Below are 20502 nucleotides of genomic sequence, written 5' to 3' on the forward strand. Positions count from 1 at the left end.
TCTTTGGAACCTGCTTGTTTGCTGCGTGCACTACCAACTGTGAGAAGGTGGGATAACCTTTTCTTTCTAGAACAGCTGGGAACTTGACATCTCTCCTATTTATGAATGCCCAATTGGATTTTCTTCAGCCCAACTGTGACAATCTATTTGCAAAAGAAAGGGCTTTATTCCTGTTTAGCTTGGTGCATTATTGTTCATGTATTGTGGTCCACAAAGTAATGGTGGGTATTCTACTTTCTAATGGCATATAACTTTGGAGGAAGGTTTTTTGTTCCTCTGAAATTAGATAGACCGTTGCATCACCTGATGTGTAGATGACGAAATATGCCTGAAATTTTGCATTTCATCATATGATTAATCCAGTTATTACCAGCAGCCAATATGCATTTATGTCACAAACTAGACATCCTTTTTTGCATCAGTGATTGCAGTGAAGATGAACTGTTCTAAATCTTGATCTAGGTGGTGCCTTGAAGATGACACTTAGATTGCCATCAAAATGACAGAGCCAGTGTTTTTCATCTTTCTTGTTTGTGTTGTTAAAGAAAGAGGGATTTATTTTTTTCTAATGACACAAAAGCTCTAAATTATACATCTGGTTATGCAGACAACATATCTGTAGGTCTGCAAAAAACATTTTCATCTACTCTACATCAGAGCAAATATGTTTGTGTATTATTTTTCTGTTTCACCAAAAACATCTTTTGGAAACTTGAGCCATATCTTATGACTTTATGGACTTCATATTCCACATACGTACGTGGGGTAAATCATGGAGCAAAAAGCATTGATATATATTCTATAACAGCATTATACAGTAGTTTTGCAACTCCAGATGCTGTTTAGTGCTGTTGAATTGCAATGCTTAATATTTTGTTCAATTTTAATTAATTCCTTTTTTTACTTTACTGTAAGACAATGTACTGCATCTGTACACACAACTATTTAGATTACCTACAGCTCATGTGACATAGATGTTAATTTGAAGCTAGACTTTATCCCCTTTTGATCTTTATCTTTTCCTAATAAATAGAACTGTCTTGTCTCCTAGAGCTCTCCATTAAAGTCAGTACATTCCTTGAGAATGGAACCTTTTCCACGTAGGTTAAATTGATTTTAAGTCCATAAAATATTGTAACAGTTACTCTAGTCAAAGTCAAAGGTTAAAAGAGGTGGAAAAAAGCAGCAGATTTTTACTCTCTTTTATTGGGAGAGCTCAAGGTCAAGTGCAGCCGTAATTATGTGAATTGGTTCATGTAGATAAAGGCAGGATAAACATTAAACAATGAGTGCTGGACATTGTTACTCTAGTGCTTATTTATACATTCTACCCCAATGACAATACTGTTGTATGTCCTTCTTTCATATTCCACACATCTATACATTGAGTTTCAAAGGAAAGAATTTAATATTTCAAACTCCCTGTCAAGTGTTATGGCCACCTGAAAAGTTTCTGTTTTATTGCTTTTGTATTATTAACGTTAGCCTGAGCTTTGTTTATTGCAAACAGTAGATGCGATGTAACAGTGTTTTTTATTTTCCTTAACCTATGCTCTCCTACCCAGACATGTTGCACCACACTCAAATGGAGACATGTCTTGTTGTAATTTGTGGGAAAGACATTATATGGCCCCAAATGAATGGAGGTGGACAAAATGCAGCAGGGTTTTTGACTTACGGGATACCGAATGAACAATTGTTAACTGTAGTTTTTATCTTTTAAGAAGAACATGACCATAGCCCTATAATTTGATGTACTCAGAGTGAATCACCTGGATAAACCATTCCACATACAGATATAGCCTTTGACCTGATGTAAGGGAGTTAATGTGCTGTTTTTCAAAATAAGGGAAAGTGCTGACAGGTGGAAGAACACAGACTCCAATCTGTCAGCTGCCATTAGCAAAGAAATGGTTTTAATCAGATGAGATAGGCTTCAGAGTCTGTTTAGAGACATCCACCTTTCTGCCTGAATGCATGAGAAACCCACAGCCTACCCTGTGGTCCACAGCATGTGAGCAGGGGTAATTGTTCCAGTTTAACCAGCATTAACCTCCAAATACAAGGCACTCTCTTCATTTGATACAGGATGAGGTGTGATCTAGCCACTGAATGTATAAACAAATAGAAAGGATACACATACTGAAATCTCAATCTCTCTTACTCATATATATCAGGTTCAGCCAGAATGTGCAAATTCACTATTTTTCAAATCCTCAAATTGAGGGCTCTACCTACAACTACAACCGATGCCTGGAATGGCATGGGATTGAGAGGGCACCTTTTTTCTTGTAAAAAAGTAAGCATAGGAAAGCTATATTTAATCTAAACTGAAAAGTCTCCACTGAGGCTTCACTAGAAGGCACTCTACAGACAGATGTAACCATACAGATTCACAAACTACAAGCTCACAATTTGAAGAGAGCACAGAGCATACAGTCACGCAACGAGGAATCAAACAAATGACAGGTCAATTGATTGAACTGTTGTAATGCAGCAATAACATTGAATGGATACTGGAACTGCCGAAAGCAAGTAATAGCTTCAATGTGCAGTGTGGCATCTAACGTAGCATATAAATGTTACAAGAACTTTGATACATTTTAATGTAAGGTCATGAAAATAACGTTATAAACATGCTCAGCTGGTATCTAGCAACCATTCAGTGCATAGCACAACAATTTGCATCCATCTACAAGTACATTGTATTGAATGTTATTTGTGTCAGTTGTGGATGATTGTGAAAGATGAAGTATGAATATTTCATCTGCAGGTTAAAACAGGTACTGGAATTCCACAAGATGATCATTGACAATTGAACTATGTAGAATATAATATTGTAATCTAGAATGTTAGTATAATTGATGTTTTAAAGATGACTTCCTTTTTACAGCAGGTTTAGTAAAGCTGAATAGTTTTTAGTGGACTTACCTGGTTTATTTAAGTTAAAAACTTGCAGTGTGTTTAGATATGATGTATTTTAAAAAAAACCCAACAACAATATTTAATTCATTAATCAAACCACAGAGACTTGAAGAATTGTGATATTGTCCTGTAGAAACCATATGCTGTCTTTTGTCTATGATGATGAACATTGCCAAAGCCGGACTTCAACCCTACAGTAGTCTGTTGGTCTTTACTCTTCTCTGCTTTCACATTACTCTGCTCTCAAAAGACAGAACTTAAAATGAACTTTAAAGAGATACATTTTGGAAAGCTTTGCTTACGAAGGCATGTGTTATTTGTGAAGAACTCCACAAACTTGTCACACTCCTCTTTATTGTTCCCACTGCCGCTACAGTCACACCAGGGCGACACGCTGATCTGACTGGATCTCAGGTAGTTCGGGGTCATGACAGTGCCTGGAAGAGACAGAGCAGCCAGACTATATTAGATCTTCCGATGCAAAGAAATTATCCTGTTAATGAAGAGAGACAGAATAATCATATTGGTATACAGGAACACAGAACTCTTCGGCTCAAATCTCCCTGTGCAATTTTTTTTTCATTAGTCACTGCAGTTGCAAAGCATGAAACTTCTATCCATCCATTTTCTAACCACTTCTTTTAATTCAGGGTCGCAGGGGAGCTGGAAGCAGCAGACACAAGGCAGAATACACCCAGGACGGGATGCCAGTACAGACACAAATACAGATGTGCACACACTCAAAAGACTTGCAAAAGACATGGTGTATCTAAGACTGTAACACACGACACAGTTTTTTTGCAAACATTGAAAAAATGGTCATGATAAACTGTAATTTATCTCTGACTAAAAAGTGACGAGACTGAATGAGAACACCCCAACAAGAACACTGACTGAGATTAATGTATGACAAGTACAGTATCTGTTTCAGTAAAGTATACGCAAATTTATTTTTGTTAAAATCTTCCATTTGAGTTCGTGTTTCACCACCCCATTAGACATTTCAAGATTACCAGGGGTGGTTGAAACAATTAATAATTGTGATTACGATGATCTGACAGTTTTTAAACATTTATTAGCCTACACAATGTGACTGCAACTTTTGACTAAATGATCAAATGTTCTAGCTCACATCATAGTAACAAGCCATCTACGCAAATGGAAGAACTATACACAGTTTCTACTTCTTTTATGTTTCAGAGAACAGTTTTTGCAAAACATTTAACACACACATTTTAAGAACAGTTGTCATTGTTTCTTACTATTACTATTATTACTATTATTCTTACTATAAATGTTCCACCTACAGTAAAAGTCCAACATCTTTTAACTGCAATTTTATTGAAATCTTATACTATCTTTGCAAATAGCCAAATGGCTGAGAACTTTCTGCAGCACTTATAATGAGGCTCAAGCTGGAGTCGGAGCTGCTGGAGTGGAACTTCTCCAGAGTTGTTCCGGAACTTGGAGCAAGGCAACCTAGAGGAGGAACTGGGGTTCTTAATTGGCTCTGAAGCCAGGCTGGAGCTGGAGCTGACCTGCCAGAGCCAGAAAATCCCAAGCAATGCCAAACCTAAACCCTGCCGTGAAACTTATTAATTACTGTTAATTACTGTATTTTGTTGTGTAGCCAGGCTACCAACGGGAACTACACTTTTCTTAGTTTTTACTAACTTTTTTTTAGTCATATAAAGAACTAAAAAATCACAAAGAACTAATAAAATAAAATGGTGTTTAGATGTTAAATGTTGGTTGATATGGATACTTTTGGTACACAATTTCCTTAATTTTCTTTTTAGTATGATGATATAATAATTGAAACCTCTCCAAACTTAAAAAAATATATATTTCCACTATCAAGAAGTAACAGCAAGAGTCAGTATTCATATACTAAGTGACATTTACATTTATTTATTTACCGGACACTTTTATCCAAAGTGACAGTTGCATAACCATATATTGCTCTATTCATGTCAATTTTAATTCTGCTGACATTTATTTAGACTATATTTCACAACAGACCTCTTCTTCAGAAATTACCTGACAGTCCTAATTTCTTCTTGCTAATCTCTAGGATCAATCATATTTTTACATTACTTTCGCGGTGTCTACCGCTGTTTCTACAATCTTTCTACACCCGTAGAGCAGGGCTCCCAAGGTCTAGTTTCATGGGCAGCAGGTTTAAATCATCAGTGCCACAAGTTCTCAGAAAGAGGCTTAAATTAGATCAGCTGAGGCTTATTTGGGCCAATTAACCAATCTTGCACAGGCCTGATGTGACTGACAATTTAGGGAGACCTACAAAAGACTTTCTGGACTGTTTCCTCCCCAAGGATTGTACTGCCACAGAGAATCAAGTGAATTCTGAAATGGAAAAACGCAATCTGACTCCACAGTGTGGCTGGGGTTTTTCATTTCAGCTGGTTAATGAAGCTTCTGAACGTGTAAACACAGGAGGTTTTGAGAAGGTCTTACCAATGAGGCCTGAGTAAGACAAGAGGCAGTCAGCATAGTTCTCCTTCAAGCAGCCACTCAGAGACCTTGGCTCCGGCTGGCAGTTTGTGAAGAAATCTGCAAGGCGTGACCTATACACAAAATGTAATAAAAATCATTAGGCATAATTTTTCATTTTTCACAAAATATTTTTTTAAATCACCAGGAGTCCTTTCATTGAAATTAGTTTTGGTAAGAAAAAGAATACATTTGGAATGTTTTGATAGTTTTGGTGCTAATTTTGTATGAATTCAAAATCAACTGCTTTCTGAATGATTCCAGAGAAAGAGTTTAAGCAATGTGTCTTTGTGAAAACCTGTGTTTCCTCTTTTCTATCTAGCATGAATTTCTACTTTCCATTCCGGTTCTGGATTCCCTGTTGTACTTAAAGTAGCTGTGAATAAAGATTAATGCCTGTTCATTTCAGAAGTATTAATATCTGGGTGAATCTGCAAACTTCATGCAAGGGGTATATAGTATATAATTCAGATTAATTTTCAATATATCTATAAATTAATCCATAAATTAATTGTGCTTGTGGTACCTGTTCTCATGGTTAATCAAGGATTATAAATGTTCATGCATTTTAAGTCTGTACTGAGCGTCAAAATGATCCCTATGCATGTACTTATATTTTTAGAAGACTGAACAGTAATCTTGGATCTTGGATATTGATTAAATGTTCATTGTGTTATTTAGATTAATTGTTCATTCAGGAGTAGTGTTATACACTTGAGTGACTGCTGAATAAGGCCGCTCACGTGAGAACAGTTTTCTTGAGAGGTGGGAATGTGACAATTGTGCCTAGATGCCTTGCTCACCAGGCTTGAGGCCCATTGAACATCAGGCCACATGAGCTGGGATGTCATGTTGCTTTTAGGTCTCAGAGACCAGTGAATAGTCACATACTTGGCAAAACCCTATGAAAGGAGTAAGATGAAAGATGATACACAAAGCTGTATATGCAACCTGATGCAAAGCATAAGATGCAGATGTACTGCTTGTAATATTTTCAAAGGTGACCACACAGGTACTAGTCTAGTAGACTCTTGATAACAAATGTTCATTGGTAAAATGAATTTACTAATGTCATGTATGTTCAATACTATGCCAGTGCACCTGCTTCAGGAAAAAATCTGTAAAATTAAATTTAGTGAATTTGTTAAAAATATATTAAATATTATAGTAATTTCAAGATACTGTATATTGTATATTTTTACAAAATCTGCAAAGCCTTCAAAAGTCTGATTAATTTAGAAACCCTGTGAGTTCTTGCTGAATGCAAATACTGTACATCATATGTTTTTAAGTCGCAAACAAAGCTTTCATAATTAAACAACCATTTGTTTAGGTCAAATGTTCAGGGGCAAATATTTTTCTATAGTTAAGAAAGACCATTTTTATTTAAACCTTGTGTACAACATAAACACTTGCTTTTGTAGTGTTTTGTAGTCATTAGTAGTATTTTCTATTTTACTCAGAAATATGAATTTTGCAATTCAAGATAATTGCATTAAGTATTAAGGGACAGGTGTTTCAGAAGTATTGTGTTAATCTCACAAAAAACAGAGAACTAAAATAATAAAATAATACTGGGCAATCTATTTTAAATAGATTTGAACTAATATTTAATACAGTCAATGGTGTTGAATTTAAATGGGTTTTTGATGTAGAAATTGTTTTTGGCCTGAGAAGCAGCTCACCAATTTCCATAAAAGTGTCAGAAGTGCAGAATTAGCATGTTGATGGAAAGGCTTATTTGTTAGAACATTGAAGTCCTGGTTGTTTAATATCCTTGTACTCTTAGGGCCCTAGAGCTGAAGAGCTCTTGAAGATGCACTGCAATCACTATAGAGTGTTTGATTATAGAAGCTCCACCCTTTCCATGCCGGTACAATACCATTTACTCATTTGTTAACATTTTCTTTCAAAACTCACAAAATAGATTATTCTGACTCACCCATCAATACCTATTTTCTTTTTCTAGCAGGGATTCTTACCTTCTATTAGTTTTTGCAGGCTGTACTACGATAATACAACTGCAACACCTTTCTCTGTAGTCTAAAATAGCATCGTCCCTGTTACACCAAATTATGCCAAATTTGGCTTTTAACAGTCATGTTTAGGCTTAAATAAATTTCCATAAATTCTGAAATTTTTAAGATCCAACAACTTTAGCCTTTATCTAACATGGCGGGCCAATGGAAATTAAGATGATGCCTAGCTTTCTTATTTTCACTGCCAGAGTCTGTAGCAGTTGTTGAATTTCCATGCTATCATGTTGAAAGAACCTCAAGGCTACTGTACATTCCAAATTATTTTTCTACTAATGCTTTTTTTTAATCCCTCACATAATTGTACTTGGAAGTTTTCCACTGGCTTAGCATTAATCATCTGATGAAACTGAATTTTTTGTTTAGTTTCATTACCGTAGTTTGAAATATCATATCCCAGATGTTTGTGTACAGTATATGCATACTCTTACTGTACCTGTTTATATTTATAGACTACAGCTCTGTCAAGCATATTGCTATAATACATTTTCATTTGGAAAACCACATTTCTTCCTTCAATTTGACCCCCCTCCAAATAATGCAGTTTTTGTGATTTTCAAACTTTAACACCTTAAAGTACCTCTACAAACGACAAACTGCTCATGTGTTAGAATACCATTTAGACAGTCTAAATGACTTTTCATAATATCTTATGATTTTTGTGTTGGGTATGGGGGGATTCTACCAGGTTATAAAATAACCTTTTTTAAAAATAATTGCAAGCTTTTAAATGTCCAAACAATAACTCAAGTATTTAAAAAAGCAATGTGTTTAATTTTCATGCAGATCAGTGCAGCTATTAAGCTTTCTATATGGGCATGGATTAGCTGTTTCCTAGTAAACATTTTAGCTGTGTCAGCATGGTGTGCCCCTGGTAAGGCTTCTGAAAATGACACATTCATCATTCCTGACATTGCTAAAGAGCCCTTTAAGTAACATTCAGAGCAGCTTTGAAATGTTTTGCCTTCATAAAAGAAAGAAGGCGGTTTACTAGACAGGATGTCTGTCTCAATTTCAGGAGATATAAAGAACTACAGTTAGCTTTGTAGTACGTAAGATTGCTTTTGTTTGAGTAATATGGTTTAATGCTATAGGAAGGAACTTGGGATGGAGTGACCTCACTGACATCTGCATTAATGGGGTTCAAATGTTTGTCACATTGGTTTCCATCATTCAGAAAACATCAGATGATGGGTCCCCTTGGAGTACAACACTGTCCCTGAAAGATTCTTTGTAAGAATTAGAACTAAAGACTGGCTCTGCAAATAAAGCAGATTGGCTATTGTGCAAAGCAGAATCAATTCCTGTTTGCTGTTACAGTAACATTCTAATTGAGAGGACAAACGTATATTAAAGATTTAGTGTCTTTCAACATACAGTAATGCATGAAAGATAATAGCAAATCTGGAGATAGTTTAAATTTTTTATAAGATTTCAAACTGGATTATTTCTTGGCTTAGAACTCTTATATAGCTATGAATGGCCTTTGCAGTTCATGACTTTACATGTACGTATCCCACTGAAGAGTTAAACTCTTTTTTACCATAAAACCTTAAAGGTGAAAAGTAATTAAACCTCATGCTATAATGGATATTTAATTAATATCTTCTTTATTTGTGGGTGCTGATCTGTACATCTTTTATATTCCAGCATGTATTGTTTTTGCTTAGTAAATTAAAGTTCCTAAATCTGAAAATTGAATCTGGAAGATGCTTTGAGAATCATTCCAAAAATAAACTAGATTTCTTTGAAAGTGCTGTAAATCCTGGTCGTCGATGAGGCATTATAACATGTATAATAGTGATAATCAGAGTATGATCTATATGCTATTACCCCGTAGCGCTCTCGGGTTCATGTGGGTATGCACCCTCGCTGCTGCCACCTCAGGTCGGCCCCCCACTGCTGGGGACTTGAACCCAGGCCTCCAGCGTCATTCAACAGGGACCCAGCCAGTTGAGCTAAAAATCTCCCGTCAGCCCAATGGCTGCAGTCCCTGCTATTCACAGGGAAGGGTGGTGACGTCACCGCGCTGGTAAGCCGGCTCACACAACCTGCAATGTCGGCCGTATGCGTTACACTCTCTGTAATCAGAGTATAATGGGGAAATGGAGTTGTTGGATGGTTCATTTGGTCTGAGACTGCTGCTATCACTGTCATGTTTTGTAGCGTGATCCCCAATGGACCTCAACTCAAAAATAGTATATTGCCAGTATAATGAGTCATGGACACCTTCCCACCCACTGCAAATCCTTGTGCTGCCAGGAATTTCTGATAGCCATGCATGGAAGGAGCAATGCCAAACAGAAATAACCGGATTTTGCATAATGTGTTAATTAGGAAGAAAGTTTTACTTTTCACAATAACATGTACAGTATAAACTTATAGATCTGTCCACTTAATAGTCCTTATAAAAGTTTTAGGAAAACACCCTAACCCCAAGCGTGGCAGAGTTTTTAATATCCAACTAAGCTGTTGGTCTATCTTTTTCTGCTCTTTTTTTCCTAAGCTGCCCAATACCCCTGTGGAAATTGTAAAACCAAATCTTAGTCATTTTCAGTGACTTGAAAAGCTTCCCACTCCCTTCTCATTAATCATGCCATGTCAGCAGCTATCTTACCTGCAGATGTAATTCGTCTTGCAAGACACTTGCAAAGACAAGCAATTTGGTTTTTCCTTGTCCTCATAAGAGCACACTGGAACGATGGTCTGCCTCCGACGCTCCGTGCAGGCTAACTGATCCACAGGGGGACAGGAGCAGAACAGCATCCCATAGCTGTGTTTGGGAGGGACTTTGTCGAAGAACTGCCGAAGAGCCTTGTGGCACTTGCGCTTGTTGCACACCTCCGCCGTGGAGACCCGGCTGGTGCAGGGGCTGATGTACGCTGAGCGGTACTTTTTGCAGGTGTCATTCAGGTTGCAGGCCTTGGCAGCGTTCAGGCAGTTGTTCTCTTTTGTTACTGCGGGCTCTCCTGTGGAGGGAAAGGAAGTAAAAGAATGAGCTTTTCTTCAGTGTCATCGAGTCAACAAGACAGACAAGTGAATGGGGACAACTAATTCACATCCACTGGAACTAGACTTTGCAGCACTGTCAGGTTCTCAATGCCTGTTATTTCATGCAGCTTCACTTTTTACCAAGAGTGTCACCAATAAGGCAAAGCTTAACATCTGGATTGCTACCATATTGCTTGAATATACCTGCCACTAGAAATGAGAAAAATACATAAAATGACCAATACAGGACCAGGGTATCAGCTTCAACAGCATAGCTGACTAGCTTGTTCCATACCCCCACAACCCTTTGGGTAAAGTGCCTCCGGTTCTTGGTTTTAAATACACTTCCATGCAAAGTTGACTTTCTAACTGCAATTGAGGACTTTAAATACTTGTATTAGGTCCTCTTGTCATCTTCTCTGTTCAAGACTAAAGGGTTTAGTTCCTCGGGCCTGTCAGTGTTGGACATTCCCTTACTGTAGGTCCTGGCATGTACAGTATGTGGTTTCTCTTCTCTGAACTGATACCAGATCAGCATTATGATTTCTATAAAATGGTGACCAAAACTACATAATATTGTAAACAAGGTCTTGCAATATATCCCTTGCTTTAAATTCTATGCTTTTAACTATATATTCTATAATTGTGTATAAATGTTTTTGCCTGGCCACATTATCTAGAAGATATAAATTATGTGCCAGCATAAGTCTTTTTCATAAATGTAATTGAAAAAAGTAAATGTCTCAGTTAAAATGATTGATCAGTCTGAAAAGTCTTGAATTCTGTCCAGTTCAAATTCTTCCACAGAAAGTGGAAGAATATATCCCTTGCTTTAAATTCTATGCTTTTAACTATATATTCTATAATTGTGTATAAATGTTTTTGCCTGGCCACATTATCTAGAAGATATAAATTATGTGCCAGCATAAGTCTTTTTCATAAATGTAATTGAAAAAAGTAAATGTCTCAGTTAAAATGATTGCTCAGTCTGAAAAGTCTTGAATTCTGTCCAGTTCAAATTCTTCCACAGAAAGTGATGATAAATATTTTAATCACTAAGTTAAATCACAAAGAAATATGCTTCATCTATCCTTGTTCAGTAACCCCGAGTCATGCCAGCACCTGACCTAACAGACAATGGTTACAAAGAAAGATAGGATGGGATGCCAGTCTATCACAGGGCACATATGGAAATGCACATTCATTTGGGAGAAAAGAGATGCCAATCAATCAACCCAGACAATATGAGCTTTGGGAAGAAACCCAAGTGCCAGGTAAAAACCCATTAAACAACCTGCAAACTCCACTCGGGAGTGTTTTCTTCATGTAATGTATGTACCTCCTTCAAATCATTTCTAGATTTTTGCTAAAGATGAAGTGAGGAAAAATTACAGTCTAGATTACAGTAACTCTTCATTTATCCATTCCTCTGTCAAACTGGAAGATGGTGATGATAATAATAATAATGATTATTATTATTATTATTATTATTATTATTATTATAATAATAATTATTATTACTTTATATTAAAGTATCTTCTCATAGCACTTAACATGATGTAAGTATGAGTTTTGAGTAGCTGTAAAAACATAAAAATATCTCCAGATTTGCCATTATCTTTCATGCATTATGTTGTATGAGGCCCGGACTAGCTCTGTTGGTGCAATGTCAACAACAAGCTTTGATATTGACAGAAATATTTGAATTCTAATATGAGGTACCTCTTTATAGAAGATTTAAAGATACCCTTGTACTGTAAGATATCTTCTGTTAAATATAAAAGAAAGCAGGAAATCTTCAGGCAACAGTCCTACTGTACATTTACTGTAGGTTCACCTAACCCAAGATTTCTTCCTACGTAATGTCCTGAGACTTTTTCAGTAAATGCAATGACATCAACAGTATTTGGTAATGACCTCCAATCCAATTATTACTTCCAAAAAATGTATAACATATATTGCAAGCACAGAGACCAGTCCTCCAGTCTCTTAGTAGAGTTTCTTGATGCTTTACACAATTCTGGGACTGCTTCTAACAAAGGGCAGTGTCCTCCTCCTAGCTAACCCAAACTGCTTCTTGACTGTCCCTCAGTTTGACCTAATAAATTAACTCTTGAAGGTCAACACTTAGTCATGTCTTTGGCTAAACGTATTCTGCTGTCCCAGAGTTCCGGCTTTTGTTAACGAGTATGAACACAAAATTCTGGTACTGTATGTCTGTGTTCATAAACTGTATGTAAGGTTATGGGTTTGCCTGTCTATGGCCATATACTGTAGAAGCAAGTGTATATAAGTTCTATTTCAAGCATAATACCAGACATTGTCTTGATTTTTTATATATACAGGTATAAATGTATTTCAGCATACCCTTTAGCCATTATGTAAATATATGCACTCACTGAAGCTTGACTGTGCTAAGTGTTTAACAGAGACATCTTTTTTGGATAAGGACAGCATTTCAGAAAATAATTTTAGATATCATTTAATGAGTACTGTATTGTTCTGTCTCAAAACATGGCTATTAGGTTTATTGAAGCAAACATTTGGGATAGCTACTTGATTTTTAGCACATACTGTACAGTATCAGCTAATGTATCTGAATTTACTTAAAATAACAAGTAAAATTCAGATTGCACATTTTCTGATACAGTGCTTATCTCTGCTAAGCAGACAACAATCTTTCTTCTATCAAAAAATGACAAATTAATAGAACTTTTATATAGAGTGTAAATATATTTAAATCATAAATTGATTTAATGCAGATTTATTAAAATACAGGATTAATCAAATTGTACAGCCTAATAATATTTCAATTATATAACAATTCATTTACATCAAACAATAATATATCTAATATTGCTAAAGAGATTTCAAGGCTTCGTGGTTGGTAGAGCTACAGTAAATCTTTACCTATACTTTTACTCTGGTACATGTAATGAGTGCAATCAGAGCTTGGATTCAAATTGCTGTATTCGACATCTCTGAGCAGTGAGTCGACAAAACAGGTGTTTAAGGCTCTTCACCAAAAATCTGACCCCTTGCTTTGTGGAATATGAACTTGGAAGTTCTGCCAAATTATGTCATCTCAGCACTAACAAGTTACTGTAGGTGTACTGTTCATTGTCCTCCTCTGAAGTATGCAGGAACTTCAGATATTGATGTGCAGTTGTCTCACTGACTCAAGTGAAACTCAAGTTTACTTACAGTATGACTTTCTTCTTGGCTGCCTCTGATTGCCTGAACCACATGGTCCACAAAAGCATAGAACATTGAACATCCTCACTGCTAGAGAGTGTTTGACCTTCCTGATAGCTCTGGGAGCTCGTTGTAATGGACTCATCATACATAATATCTGTATAAAATCTGTTAAAGTATTAGTATTTCAAAACTTGATATGTTTACAGAAAATTAGAAATGAATTGTGATTTTCCTGTTCTTGTATAGATTCATATAGCAAAGCATGGATGGAAACTTATTGACTGCATATAAACCTGCAAAACATTAACAGAAATCAACAGAAAACCAGATACAAATCTCAGCTGTGCTCTTGAAAGTATATTTTTGTACTAGTAAATAACGAGTAAATAACTAATTTTAGCTCTGTCTTCAGAGCAGTTACAATAATTGACAGCTTACTCAACAATATTTTCTACTGCTCAGTAACACATTTCAGTTGTTTATCTGTCAATGCAAAAGTAAATAATTTCAATGCTGATAAACACAGTCCAAACAAAGTGTTACATTTGGTGGCTCAAAGCGCATTACAAATGAATGCAGATTTAGTATACTGTATCAGTCACTTTAAGCAGAACACTAAACTTTAATGTTTGCTGTACAAAACTTTTCTTGCATCTCCAACCTGAGTTACACTGTCTACAAAAACAACTCTATGGGGATAGGCGTCTGTGCAGGAGAAATATGGAGACAATATTCTTTATAGGCCTCCCAGGCTGCAGGATACAAAAGCTGTTTTAAGAACCATATGTTGAACCCAACCAGTCATACTGACAGATGGATCAGAATTCAAAATTCAGATGACAGGAGGCAGGCTGTCCCTTATATTAGCCCTGTTTTTTTTCCTCAAAATAAATAGCTTTTCACTGCCCTGCACATGTGCGTTTATTATATATAATTTCATGGTCTTCAGAGATCAGCAGTGGTTCCTCCTTCCCACCCACGCTGCGATTTCCGAATCTTAATTTGGCAGAAGCCATCTGGATGACATGCTCTTTGCGACTGACATATCTGTGAGGTTGAAAACCTTGAGCTCCAGTCTTATCTGTCTTTCCTGACAGACGGTCTGCGTAATAAATTAGTGTCACCAGTTCCTGGGTTCCTTCTCTAAGTCTTAATCAGATAGTTAAAGAAAATAACTGCATCCTCTAGTATTAAAGAAAAGATAAATTTACAAACAAAATCCTTTGGGGTGATTTTTCCACTGTGCTACTTTAGCAATTTGATTGATTATGTGGAATGATGTGTTTAGCTTCTCCTAGACTATGTTCAAAGCTTCCAGACGTGTGAGTCAGTTTAGCATGGAAATTATTCACCACTGAGAGGGGATTAAAAACCTACATTTACTGGTTTGCACAAGTTTCTGACCATCTCCTATTTACAGTATATACATAAAATGACTTGATTTTTACTCTCAAATATTTGAAAAATGCAAAACTGCAAAATCCTCTATAGTATTTGCTTGTCTGGTCTGACTTACAGCAAACACTTTTAGCACAGTCTCTTCTGAGTAGTCTCCTTGACAAACCCAGTGTTCACGAAGAAATAGGTAACTTGCAAATAACAAACCAGCTAATAAATGGCTTGTGTATTTAAATTGACAGAAAGGAAACAATTAAAAAAACAATTCTTATACAAGTCCAGTTTAAATAGCTATCTGGAAGCTTTAGAAAGTTTCACAGGCGTGACGATTTAGCTGAATAAAGATAGGTCAGAAATTGAATCACCCATACTGCATAGCAAATCAAGCACAGATGAAAGCACTACTACTACTCAAAATTCCCTAAACTGCACAATTGCCTAAAGCAGATGCTGTAAAGGATGGTAATAGTTATGAGTTTAATTGTCTGAATTAGAATTGTTTAACTGTCAAAATATTAAAAACAACAAGTCAGATATCAAGAATCCAACAGCTGCTCACAGGTTCTTTTGATGTGTACTTCCTTTGATAGTGCTGGTCATCTAATCTTAACATGTAATTATCAAACCCCAGATGCTATATTTTTGATTTTTGTTTTATATACATTACAGCACATGCTGTACTTTACAACTGCACAGTTTTCAATGGTTTAGTAGGTGAGTAATGTGAGATCCAAGTTTGGCCTTAACCTACTTGGCTGAAGGAATGACAGTCTGGCCGTGAGTAAAAGGCTACTAAACTGCCCTCCAAAAAGTTGAAAGAGTCAAAGAGCTGCTGCTCTTTGTAATAGTAGAGATAGGAATAGATTTTTTACTGGTTTTTACATTGTGGTACTTTCACACCATGCTCACTTCAAAGCGACTGAAATCATATACGAGAATATGTGCCAATCAATGAATTATTTTTTTACTTTTTGTGTTATTTACTATGTGTTTCTATTAAATACTTGCACAAGAATTGGAATGTGTCAAATGAGCTTTGCGTATTTCTCTGGAAAGCACAGTCCCTTTAGAAGATTATTTTTATATTATTTCTAAATCACAATGGGGTCCCTTTCACCTTGCTGACTGTATTGTCGATGAGCAATCATCCCTTATTGACTGTTTATGAAAAAAGGTTACATATTTTACATGCAATCAACTAGCTCAGCTATTTTAAGTATCAAGAAACCTTATCTGTAGATGTTGATTTGTAGTTTCTGATTTTGGTGCTTTTTTGACAAGGTTTGCATTGCATGAGAGTGCCAATGGCAACGTACTACTCTGGCAGTTGGGTAGGTTTAAACTTCCATAGTTTAGTTTGTGATTTTTTACTTCACTTTGTTAAAAGGCAAAAGTCAAACCGGAAACATATGAAGTCCTCTTTCAAACAGAGAGCAACTTTTCAAGTGACCTTAGCTTGTTTGGTTTCAATGGTATTACATGGTTTTTGCAGGTTTTGTAACTGCAAATGAAGTGAACTGACCTGCACTCTGCATCAAATACACCAGGTGAGTAACTGGCAGACTGAAAGGTTTCAGTTTACAGAATTTTCAGTTTACAGAACATGGAGTCAGAGGAGTTGGGTGCATTTTCATTAAACAGAATGAAGCACCCCTTGTGGTTTTACAGAAATAGTCATGTCTCTTTCTGCAATTCCCTTTTTATTTTAATATTTCAAATTGCATACTCAAATGGTGCTGACATGGACAGAAATGTTACCCGTTGTCACAAGAAGTGGATTAACGTTTTTGCTCTTTGCTGTAGCTTAAAGATCACTTAGTCAAACTGCAGTGAGTCTGCAGTTTTATATTTTTCCATGTGCTTTCATTTAATAAAGAAACTGAAAAGCATCATGAGAAACTGCTTAGCTGCACTAACCTCAGAGCTTTGGGTTCTGTCCTTCTGCTATATCAATCTGACCTTCACTACACTTCTAATGAGCTGCTTGAGAATGGTAGATGGACAGCAAAAGTGGTTCTTAATCAAAATGAATTTCCTTTTGTGATAATAAAGACTTTCGGAATGATATGAAAGAGACAGCCATTCTTAACCATTTATAAATGTGTTTAGAGTATAAATGAGTTTTTATTAAGACTTTCCTGGATTCACATTGATCAAAGCAGGTTTTTCTGAGCAGCTGATATTGTTTGCAATCCAGGGGAATACATTACATGTTGATTACCTCATCCTCATTCCTTAGAAATTGCTGTTTTTTTCCCCATTTACAGTATATGTCAGTTTTGAAATAGTTGTGCTAGCCACTACAGCCCTCAGTGAACAATGAAATCATCATGCAAGTTTTCTCTTAAAAACTTTCTTTTCACAGTATTAGCTTGTGATACAAACTTTTGCGATAAGGTGTCAACCAAATATGTTCTTGTTGATAACACAACAAGCTCACAGGAAACCAGCTTGTCAGAGGAATTCCTGTTAAATGGAAACCATTGCTACTTTCAGACCTCACCAATATTAGCTGCATTTACACCAAATGTACACATCTTCCAGGGAGGAACGAGTTATGCTGGACAAGACACATGGTCCAGTGATAAAATGTCCCCCATCCTGCACTCCAGATGAAAGCTTTGAGAGTCAAAGCACTTCATTTGTGTCTGCTTGAGTCAAAACAGGCAAAGGTTTGCCAAGGTTTTGCTGAGATGGACTAGATTTTAAGCAGCTAACTAAAGGAAATGAATCTCTGGACATTGCTTAAAATTTGCCATTAAAAATTCATAAGGGCCAGATCATAATTTTGTCATAAGATAACATCTTTACAGGTACAGTATGTGCACGTATTTAATTTTTACAGTTACTCAGTGGGGTCTTAAAGCTACTTCCTCTGTTGATTTGGTTCATTAATAATGGCAAAACACGACAAGTTTCTTTAATGGGCTGATTATGAAAGTGCAAAGGAAGGCAAAAAAAGTAAGGGGAAGTAGCCCCCAGGTTTTTATTTACTTTATTTGCTTAATAATCTTACTGTTTTTCAGAACTATGTCCCAATCCAATAAAACCACATGGCATTACAGCAAATCAGATAATACAAGGCCATGACCCTAGTAATTGATCCTGGGAGCGTTTTTGCCTTCCTTCAGTTGACATGGCAAGAGCTGCATTTAAATGTGCACATTGACTCTGGGGAATTAACTTTGTTGAGGATATACAGTACACTATTTCTCAGATATTGCATTACACTTTGATGAATTTCTTCTGTCTGATTTTTCATTACCAATCAACTAGCATAGAGATCAGGCTGTAAAAAGAGCCTCCTCTGGGGCAAGGCATGGAGAAACAGCAGGACAGCAAGCCTTTTATGATGTCTACAAATAAAAATCTTGTTCTTTTCATGCAAAACCTTCGTTTATAGATGCATGGTGATGCACAAGCCAGATATCTTCTTTTTTATGGAATGGAGGAATACATCTTCCAGTCTGTATTTCTAACATCATGAGGTACCACTGAAAGAGATTCTCTTGTTTGTTACTGTACTTTAAAAGAAATTCTTTTAGTCTGTTAATTTCAGATGTGTCCTGTAGAAATTCTATAAAGGGTCTTTTTGGCTTTACATTGGATACCTGAGTGTAGGTGTAGTTTAATACACTCTCTGATTGTCTGGAAAGGTAATTTATGACCTTCTCAATGCATTGTCACTGGTGTATATTTCCCTTGTTCTTCAAGTATTACATACCAATATCAGACAGGAATAAATGCCATGTCTATGTACACAATGGATTAATAATAGTGAATAATGATGAGATTATCTCAATGTAAATTATAGTTCAAAGGAAACAGATGCAATTCATTGAGGGCTGAAACTGGAGTTTCTGGAGATGTGCAGCTACACATTTAATGTAATCATTGTGACACAAATGGCCCTCTGAAGATAAATGGTTTCAGCTTAATACCAAGAGTTATTGTAATGATAACTGTCTACAATGCAAAAACACGTCATACTGGAACTGCACTGTAGTCTGTACCACAGGGTTTTGGTACTGGACAGAGATGTAGCTGCACAGCACATAAGGGAGTGATTTTTTTGTGGCAGATGCAGATGGATGCTTCCTTTGGGGAGCCTTGCGACGTAATTGCAGAGCTCTATTAACTGTGAATGGTTGGCAGACCCAAGGCTTCATTGCCAGGGATGGTGCAAAAAAGGAGCATAAGGGTCTTTAGCCATAATTCAATCAGATCAGATAGTGCTGTTTGAGATCACTAAGGGCCCCATTTTTAAAAGTGATGGGACAGTGCAGCATTATTTTCTAGATTGTACGTTCTGTCTGAAAGAGAGTCACAGCTGTGCCCAGTTTTTAATACTAGATCTGTGGTGAAAAAATAGTCTTGCCTCAATGTATGTAAGATGTTTCAGGGCATTCCCTGCTTGCTCTGACTCGCATCTCAATTTTCAGTCTTCAATATGATCACCTACTACTGATCTCACTGCCTCAGTTCTATTCCAAGGAGTTTTAACTGACTCACAATTCGTTCACTGAACATCATCGTGAATAACAAATAATTGATATACTGTAGTGGTCATACAGCAGTAAAGTTGTTAGGCTTACTGCAATAATAAACACAATTAGAATACTAACTTTCATGGCATCACAGAGAGATCTCTAGAAGGTCAAAATCCGGTCACTTTAAGGAAGCGACTCAACTGTTTGGTCAGCTGTTTTGAAAATCAGCTCTTTATTTTGTCTGTGAAAATGCAAACCTAGATGCAAGATTTAAGCATTATGTGGATCAGAGACTTTGGGTTGAACTGTATTTTTATACTGTTGTTTCCCCATAGTTAATGTTTATATGATTTTTGTATGGAATTTTAAAGGGTACGCAATAAAATAGCTAGGCTGCAGCTAATAAATAAAGGGCAGACATCCCATATATTTGACATCTGAAGAACAAAACCATCCATCAACATCCAGGGACAAATCGATCAAACAGCACAGTATTGGTAAGAACCTAATATTAAAATGGTAATAATGTAGCCATAAAAGTGCTGCCTGTAATTGACTGCTTTCACTTCTCACTAACATGGGCAAAGCAGTTAATAATATTCATCTGAAGATGTGACTTAAACTAAGCGACAATCACCTGCACCTCACACTGTTCTCTAGAGGCTGTAATATCTCATAAAGGCTCTGGGGCAGAAAAAGGCAACAAAGCAGTCCTGACAAAAATAAATGTACTGTACAATAATGGCATGAATGAATTTTAGAAGGCCTCTCTCCATAGTTGTACACTGATTTTCATAAGTGCCAGTGGGTTTTAAAACAGGAGTTGCCTTACGTAGTTGAAGCCCCGACAATATTTCCTATGCTCTCCAAAAAAAGCAGTACCTACAGAATATAAAATAACACTTTTAGTTATTGGGTAGTTTATGGTTTGCTAAGGAAAATGAATTGAAATA

The 20502-nt window shown here is 36.4% G+C and overlaps 1 protein-coding gene across 1 annotated transcript in view; it reads right to left on the reverse strand.

The window, feature by feature from the left end:
- LOC148835072 (GDNF family receptor alpha-1-like) overlaps positions 1-20502 on the reverse strand; it is an 83099-nt gene that overhangs the window by 15420 nt on the left and 47177 nt on the right. The window contains exons 4-6 of the mRNA XM_088916870.1: positions 10090-10441; positions 5401-5510; positions 3228-3362 (exon numbers count right to left, since the gene is read on the reverse strand). Of these exons, the coding sequence (XP_088772996.1) occupies positions 3228-3362; positions 5401-5510; positions 10090-10441 (597 nt within the window). The remainder of the gene's footprint in view (positions 1-3227; positions 3363-5400; positions 5511-10089; positions 10442-20502) is intronic.

The sequence above is a fragment of the Atractosteus spatula genome, chromosome 5 (assembly GCF_055471065.1).
Source record: "Atractosteus spatula isolate fAtrSpa1 chromosome 5, fAtrSpa1.hap1, whole genome shotgun sequence".
NCBI lineage: Eukaryota > Metazoa > Chordata > Actinopteri > Semionotiformes > Lepisosteidae > Atractosteus > Atractosteus spatula.